Source organism: Cicer arietinum, chromosome 6 (genome assembly GCF_000331145.2).
Source record: "Cicer arietinum cultivar CDC Frontier isolate Library 1 chromosome 6, Cicar.CDCFrontier_v2.0, whole genome shotgun sequence".
Classification (NCBI taxonomy): Eukaryota; Viridiplantae; Streptophyta; class Magnoliopsida; order Fabales; family Fabaceae; genus Cicer; species Cicer arietinum.
In genome coordinates, this window is record NC_021165.2 from 18,287,186 (window position 1) to 18,296,825 (window position 9,640).

Consider the following 9,640-nt stretch of genomic DNA (forward strand, 5'->3'; position numbering starts at 1 on the left):
AAAATAGTTTCGGAATTTCCTTGTTGTAAATCTCTCATTTGATCATTAATACAATAATAATAATAATAATAATAATAATAATAATAATAATAATAATAATAATAATAATAATAATAATAACTATTTAATAATAAAAATAACAAAAACCTACTACTACTAATAAATTATAATAAGGGTTGAATATTTTTTTTTACTAAGTTAAATAAACTTTTAGTCCCTATAAAATTTTAAAATATTATTTTTAACCCCTAAAAAAATTCTCTAACATTTTAATTCCTAAATAATTTTTCATTTAGTTTTAGTGTTTATTTTAAAATAAAAATTGTAAAAAAATTAATATTTTTAGTCCTAATAAAATCAAAATAATAACCTCAAACTCTAAACCTTAAATCCTCAAAACAAATTAATTTTTTTATTTAAATTATAACACAAGACAACTGCATACTTAACAAAACAAATCAATTCTTTTTTCTTTTAAAACAAGTCAAAACATAAAAAGTATATTAATTAGGAGGAATACTGATGTGACAGGATAAAGAACTCAAATCAATTTTTTTATTCAACAAAAAAGATATTAACTTAAAGTCAACAAAAATCAATAATAACATGAATAATCAACAAAAACGTATTAATGTGAGATGAAGAAACAACAAAAAAAAAATAATAATAAAAACCTACAAAAACAACATAAAAGAAATTGATGAAGAACAAAAATCTAAATAATCAAAACGTAAAAACAACCAACAAGATGCAAAAGCAACGTAAGGGTGAGAAAGAAAAATAAAAACCTTACATATGAAGTAAGAGATTCAAAAAATGGTGGAAAGCAAGAGAAGGATTGTTGAAAGAATCTCAAAATTTTGGTGAGATCGTTGAATAGGAATTGTATATATATTATCAACTAAAAAATCTCACAAATCCATTCTAGTAAAGTAAAGGATCCATAAAAAATATACTGAATTTGATTTGTTTTTTGCAAAACAAAAAACAAATAATTTTGTTTTTTACAAAATAAAAACACAACTTCCGAATGAACTTTATTTATAGGGAGGCCTTGACAATATATAAATAAAACACACAACTTCTGTCAAATGCATGACCTCAAATTTCTCAATCTGAACACAACTTCTGTAATTCATACCTAAAAATACTTAGTACAACTTGACACACCAGCACATAAAGATGACAAAATGTAACAACGACTTGAGAATGAGAACTTGATACAATCTTCCTATATGCCCATTTTTTTAGTTTCCACTTTATCAAAAAGGCCCACCTATTATCTACTTGCCTCCACATTAAAAAACAATGTTCCTAAAACAAATGGCATCCTTCTTTTCATTGTATTCTGTAGAAGAAAACTATGAGAGAGCCCACTGATAGAGTTTATATATCTGCTTTCATTTTTGTACCGGCCCCTCTTGAAACTTCTTCTGCAAGGAAGTTTCCGAGCAGCCTTTGGTCCAAAATCATATTTGGAATCTGCAAAACAGACCCAGAAGATCAAACTTATGCACAAGGACATGCGAAAATAGAAAATAGCTGGGATGAGAGGAATACCTTGTCTCCAAAGAAAATCTTTGTATTATTAGCGATGGATTCGATAAATTTTAGCTCAAGAAACTCAGGGGTAAGCTTCAACTTGTTTGCTTCAGCTTCCCTTATTACACTGAAAATTGTAGAAACAATAAATTGATCATTTCTTTTTTCAAATACCCTAAATTGAAATATCATATTCTTAACATTCATCGAAGGAATTAATGATAGGGAAATCTCACCGGTAGAAATCTGCATCTGCCAGGCTCTTTTCACGTGCTAGATACATTTCATTTTCAATTTCTTCCTGTTTTCTAGCACTATCCTTTTCCAACAACTTCTGTTCCATAACGATCTTGCTAACATTGGCGTTCTTCTCAGCCTCACTAATAGCCATCTTCTTCATAGTCTCTGCCTCCTTCTCAGCAACTTTCTGTTTCTCAATGGCAATTAAGACCTATCCAATAGCATCGAAAGCACAGTGTTTATCAATATTTAGAAGAGAGAAAATTCAAACTGAAATAGAACGGTGGAGAGTCCAGTTTATAAAAACCTGCTAGAAGCATTTACAAGACATGTATCTCAGATAATGACAGTATGAATCAATCATAAGGTTAAATAACGCGAGCTTTGCACATGTTTAACCCTGTTTTCTTTTAATGAGATTGTCAACTCAGCATTGCATCTGTCTAGCTTCAGGCATACTTACAGGAAAATGACAGGCTCTTTTTAGTAAAATATACCTTAGTACGCTCTTCTTCCATTTGTTCAAAGTTGCGTCTTATGCTTTCTGGAATATTTGGCTTTGTGACACGGACACCAATGATCTCAATGCCCGGAGCATAGCGGGTACAGTCAACTTGAAGGGCATCCTTCATTTTTTCGTCAATCTAAAAGTGCCCCAATGAATTGCCTTGTTAACATATTTAGATGAGATAACAAGAAAGGAGAAAAGCCAGAAGAAAACAAATACATTTTGGTTTAACTCATCTGATACAATGGAGCAAAAGAGTCACAAGTTTTTGGTGGAAAAAACATATTTTAGGAACCCAAGAATTGGACTCCACAAATTTAGAGGAAAAACACTAATATTTAGAAAGAAAGAAAAAAAGAAATAATAGGAGAGAATCTCTCTAAAAACGAGATACACAAGAGCAAATACGTTCCTCAAGGGCAAATGCACCCTTCAACTAGAATATCAGTTAAGGAAACTCTGATTTGCCAAAAGATCCTTTCAAAGGGCACGAAACCTTTATTTATAGGTTCCATGTACACTTAGGATAAGACGAGCAAAGGATCAAAGGCAACTAACCCATTATAAAAAGAAAACAGAATTACTAATCACCTAACTAACAAAACAGAATAGCCTAACTAATAACTAGTTATCCTTATAACAACCTCAACCAATTAACTAACTGGTTCTCCTATATCTATATCCTAACAACATATGACTTGCATCAACTACTTTTAAGTGGAGGACAACAAAAGCTACAACTTACAAAAATACATCAAAGATCAAACTATTTTCTATTATGTCAACCCTTCATATTCTGCTAGTTTGATTAACTATATACAATATAAATGGAAGTTACCAGCATAAAATAAACCATGGATGTAAAATTATACTTCTAAAACATCACATTACCTGATCAAACACATCGATATATACTTGTTGAAGACTATGAGAGCTGCAAAACTGATTAATTTCATGATGAATCTTGTCATATATCCATGTCTTGTCATAATGTACACCATAGTTGAGCAATGTCTCATAGACAGATTCCTTACGCAGTCTGTTAACAACCTAAAAGAAGAACATTACTGCATATACAATTAAAGGTGTAAAAGAGTAGAAACTTATAAACCAGTTATTACTTAAGAAATATATTTTCTATTACCTCAATCTTCCCAAAACTGATCATAACACCTCCTTTAGTACCACACGGTATATCTGTCACCTGAAATTGTCACCATGAATCAAAATTCAAATTATAGAGTCAACAGAAACCCTAATTCCGAATACTGTTCTAAGGAATTTACCTCATCTGTTTGAAGTGTCACTTGAACAGGCTCAAATTGAGTTAAGAATGGCATCTTCATATGGAAACCTGGAAGAATTAATATTAAGAACACAAACCAAAACTTTGTGCAAGCAACCATTGAAGAACAGCATTGAAAAAATGAAGAAGCGTTTAGCACCTGGCTCTGTAATTGTTTTCAGAAGCGCACCTCCTATCCAATATACCCCCACATGGCCTTCAGGGACTTGGTGAATAATTGACAGCGTATTTTTGAAGGACGGTGATGCTGAAGGAACCAAAACCTGTAGACAGTAAGGCATATTTAAGCATTAGATGTTGAGTTGAATCAATTTCCAATTGATGTAAATACTTAGTAGTAGTACAACAACAACCAAATCTTATCCCTGGGTCGGTGATTCAACTACATCCACAGATCAAATAAACAATTATGCATTATTATCAAAATCAAAGCAAGCGAGGATTAATTAATGTCAAAACAACAAACAATTAAGACAACGTATTCCATTGCCAATTCGTTATCATCGTCTAATGTTTAGTAATTTAAAATTATTTTGATTTCCTCTATCTAAAAAGTGCACATGTAGGCAACAAATCTATAGCAAAATACTTCTGATCGAAGAAGATGTGTCCAATCACTCAAGCTTTTGACACTAACACAACACCGACATATGATATTGAAGTAATTCATTTTCTCAAATTATTATTATGGTTTCGACATGTTAGTGTGTGTAAGGTGTTCCTGTTTGTGTAAATGCTTCATAGAAAAAGATTAAGTTGAATGTTGATATTCCAATCCAAGCATTAATCGATTCTCATATCATATTTGGTTCAAAAGAAAGTTTATATCATCCATGCAGGTGTTACACACACGAGTGCCCTAAGGAGTGTATTGCATTTCCAAATTTCATGATTAGTACTATTTCACTACTTTCCGATGCTTGATTGTTTTACTTCCAATGTAGTTAATAAAGTTTTTCGTTGTGCAACTGCTAAACATGGATATTTTAATGGCGATTATAGACAACAGAAAAACAAAAACAGGATTGGAAAGGTTCATAAATGCATTTGTGGAAAGAAAAAGACAGAGTTACCAAAGCGGCAATGGCGATGAAAGAGAGGAAGGGAATTGCAATGGAAGTTGAAGAATTGGAATCACGGGGTTGTTGCGATGCTCGAGTTTGTTGCTGCGAATCCATGGCGGTAGAACAAAACTTTTGTGTGTGTTGATTCTGAGTTTGGGTTTGGTATAAAACAACTTCACCTTGTTTCCTTATTTATTTCTTTGATCATGCGGTACTATAGAATATTGATTTTTAATTAATTCATTCGTTCGTTGTGTAAAATTAAAGTTAATATAAAGTAATTTATATTTAATTACATTTCTAATTTAAACCATGTTTCAAAGTAAAGATTTCAAATTTTAGATTAAAATTATAATGGATTTAAAAATTAAAATTAACTCTATTAAAACTAGTGTCTCCGTCTGTCAATTTTCTATTTGCCCTAATGCACATTAATCATAAATAATAATATTGTTTAATTTATATTTATATTTTAAATAAAATGATTGAATTAACTAAATATAATTATGATTGCACTTCTAAAAGCAATAAGAAAATAAAATAAAATTAAAAAAGAAGAAGAATAAACTACCGTGCTGTCAATGTTTGAGTTGTGCAATAAAATAATAATAGTGAAATAGTAAAGAGTGTATTTAGAAACTATTGCATTAATTATAAGTATAGAATATATAGTCAAATATATTACATTCGATTATATATTTTTAGAATTATATTGATCTAATCCAAAATAAATCCAAGAGCCACTCAACCTCATTTAAATATTGAGTTGTTATGTCCGAAATTGCAGGGATGGAAAGCATACATATAAAAATAATTAATTCCCTTGTTTAGTGAAAATAACTTATTCTCATGGGGAATTATATGATATAACTTTTCTCCCCATTTTGGGAGAAAATAAGAGGAAAAGAACTCCAATAAGTGGTACCAAATACCAATGGAAACTATATGGTAACAGAAACTCAATTGTCAGGAAAGTTAATCAATAAATTATCTTTTTATTAGTTCTCGGCGCTTATTATTTATTTTTCTGCATCTGAACATTATAAATTGAAATGTTATATTGCCTACAAATTTCAATTTCAAATATGTCTACAACTAACCTACGTCAACAATTTGAGAAATCATCCTTATTAAGGATATATTTAAAAATTATCACAACAATATTCTATTATCCGCTAAATCTTTACTTTTAGCACATATTCTACAAGTTACCCGCTTTACTAAAATCACGTATCTATTATATTAAATAGAAGCTTTTAAATGTCAACATATCGACACAATAAAAAAAATAAAGTTTTTTTTTTCTTAATAAAATTTAAGTGGGAGAATGATGTTCCAAATTCATTAAAGAAACATCTTATGACTCATATATTTGTTTTTTTTAATAACAATCACATGTCATTTTACCAAAAAGATGAAATTGCCAATGTGTAGATTAATTATATAATATAATTTATTATTATAAAAATCATATAGGAGATAAATATTTATTCCTAAAAATAATTAAAATTAATGTTTTTTTTAATATTATCAACATAAAATTAATATAATTATAATACTTAACCATGACTTTTATGATCACGTACAAGTTTTTATGCTGTTTTCTAAAAATTAATCATTCAAAAATTGTTGCAGCGTATAATTTATTTATAGACAAATTTTATCACTGATCAATTAATTAAATTTATTAATTTTGATATATCTTCTATAATATAAGAATAGCAATAATATAATAATTATAATTTATCGTAAAAATATACACCAGATAAATATTTGTATATCAGCCTAATTAATTAAATATAATTTTTTATATTATAAAAAAATTTATAATATATTAAGAATAATTTTTTTACACACCAATTTATTTAGATTATTTTTCTGAAAATAAGCCACTAAAAAAACTATTGGAGCGTAAAATACGCACAATACAAATGTTTTTAGCTATGTAATTACTTGAATTTCTTATTTTATTGATATCTTTAAAATAAAAATATGAATAATTATGATATACTAATTATAATTTATTTTAGAAAAAATATATATTAAACAAATGTTTATATATCACCCTAATTAGGTAACGTTATTTTATTTAAATATTATTGACATAAATACGAGAACAAATATATATAATATACTAACAATCATTTTTTCATACTTCAATTATTTTACATTTTTTTTATAAATAAATCACTAAAAAAATTATTAGAACGTAGTATTCATATATAAGATATATTTTTGTTAGATTGGACATCAACCGCTACACGAGTTTGAAATTGATATTCGCATGTGAATTTTCATATTGTGTTTGTCACTTCATCTATAAATCTAAAAATTGTACTTTTTTTTATATCTTCTAAAAACATGAGAATAATTATGATATACTAATATAATTTATTATAAATAGGTAAATATAGTGATTTTAATTCACGAGACAAATATATATTATATATATATACCAAAACCAAAATAGGTAAGTATAGTGATTTTTTTTCAATATCGTCAACATACAAATAAGAATAATTATAATACATCGACAATAAATTTTTGATAAATATTAAAAAATATAGGACAAATATTAATCATCGATACATTAAAAATACAAGATATAAATTTTTACTGATAAATATATATAAAAAAATACGAGATATATATTTATCACTGATAAATATAAAAAAATGAGACAAATATAAGATATTGGTACATAAAAAATCATGGAACACACATTTGTCATTGATAAATATAAAAAACATTGGATAAAATTCATCGCTTATAGATATAAAAAAACACTTGACAAATATTTTTTTATCGATACATACCAAAAATACGGAACACATATCTGTTACTGATAAATATAAAAAATATACTGAAAAAAATATTTATTATTGATACATAAAAATAACACTTGATAAATATCTTTCACTGATAAATATAAAAAAACACAGAATAAATATTTATCATCTATAAAATATAAAAAATAATGAGACAAATATTTATCATAATATGATATTTTGATTATATCAATTATAAGCTATTAACATTACACATTTATATTCTTAAAAAAATAGAGGTTTATAATTTATTTTAATATTTATATAAAATACTTAAACAAAAAAGTAATATTTTATATAATTATTTAGTTCAAAAACTATTTAAAATAGCAAATCATAATCATAATTATTCATATATATATATATATATATATATATATTTCTAAATATCCAATATTAATAGTTAATTGTTAGTTAATTTTTTTTTGTTAGAGAGAAAGTTGAACCTACTAAACTACTGCTTTCTTATCACTTCAATCTATGAATTTATTCTCAAACCACTTTATCACTCTAAATTGTTCATTTGATATTTAATAATTATTTTATTCACTAAAAACAACTCGAAATAAAAAATGAAACTGCAGATATGCACAAATATCTTATTAATTTGTCAATAAGAGATATTATTAATTTGTCAATAAGAGATTAACAAATTAATAAGACAAATATTTATCATCTCTTATTAATTTGGTAAATATTTTTTACTGATAAATATAAAAAATACAGAAAAATATTTATCATATATAAAATATAAAAAATAATAAGACAAATATTTATTATAATATGATGTTTTGATTATATCAATTATAAGTTATTAACAATACACATTTATATTCTTAAAAAAAATACACATTTATAATTTATTTTAATATTTATATAAAATACTTAAACAAAAATAATAATATTTTATGTAATTATTTAATTCAACCAATTATTTTAAATAACAAATCATAATCATAATTCTTCATATATATATATATATATATATATATATATATATATATATATATATAAATGTCTAAATATCTAATATTAATAGTTAATTGTTAGTTTTTTTTTTGTTAGAGAGAAAGTTGAACCTACTAAACTACTCCTTTCTTATCATTTCAATCTATGAATTTATTCTCAAATCACTTTATGATTCTAAATTGTTCATTTGATATTTAATAATCATTTTATTCACTAAAAATAACTCGAAATAAAAAATGGAACTGCAGAGATGCACAAATCTCTTATTAATTTGGTCCACGTACTATCTATAAATTTAATTTTTTTTTGAATTTTATATAAATTCAGTTCATTAATGTACATGAAATTAACTCACAAAATATACATCAAATAAATTATAGAAACTAAATTCACGTCTACTATAATTTAAAGTTTCCATTCGAAATCAATCTACCTAAGTCATATGAATTCAATTCATCTAAGTTTATCAATTTCATATTTTGATGATATTACTTAAAGTAATGTTAACGTGTAGTAAATGGATATGGACTTCAAGCAAAAAAATTTTGATGCAATGAACGGCAATGTGAATCCCGATTCCCGAATGTACAAAACTAATGGATTCAACGTTTAAATTTAGTACTGACAATTTAATAAATTTTATTTATTATTGTGTTTTCCAAACTATGAACATGCAAATAATAATATCTCATCTTTACAAGTTTTTCATTTTTGTTTCGTCAATAATGTTTGTTATGTGAAATGATTTTTTGAGATGAAATAGAAAAATAGATATGAAAATAAAACATTTTTAGAAGGTGACAAATATAAATCTTGAAAAATGACAAATGATAAAATATGCGTGAAGCATTTGATTGCTAAGTTGGTTAAAATAGCGACTAGTCATTCTATTTCTTTTGCAACATCAATGAAAACAATTAATATTATTAATTTTTATTGAGTGTAAAATTGAACGTACAATGTCATCATCTACTCCTTCCTAATTCTTAAATCTCAACTTCTAAATTAACTATTGATACTAATTGTATATTAGATAGAATGCAGTTATTATTTAAGTATAAAAAAGATAGATTGTAGTAATTATTTAATTTCAAATTATCTTTTTATAATAAATCCTTAAAAAATAAAATAAAATAAAATAACATGAGTTAAATTTGCAAAGGAAGCGTGTGAAGCTCACGCG

At 25.8% G+C, this 9,640-nt stretch overlaps 1 protein-coding gene across 1 annotated transcript; it reads right to left on the bottom strand.

Annotated features, from left to right (window-relative positions):
• Positions 1-1,012: 1,012 nt before the first annotated feature.
• LOC101488780 (uncharacterized) lies at positions 1,013-4,847 on the bottom strand. The gene is made up of 9 exons (XM_004505304.4): positions 4,670-4,847; positions 3,736-3,859; positions 3,577-3,644; positions 3,435-3,494; positions 3,182-3,340; positions 2,280-2,426; positions 1,779-1,993; positions 1,561-1,669; positions 1,013-1,482 (listed from the first exon to the last, which is right to left on the bottom strand). Exons 1-9 carry the CDS (start codon positions 4,772-4,774, stop codon positions 1,387-1,389), a joined length of 1,083 nt encoding a protein of 360 aa, XP_004505361.1. The 5' UTR covers positions 4,775-4,847; the 3' UTR covers positions 1,013-1,386.
• Positions 4,848-9,640: the final 4,793 nt, after the last annotated feature.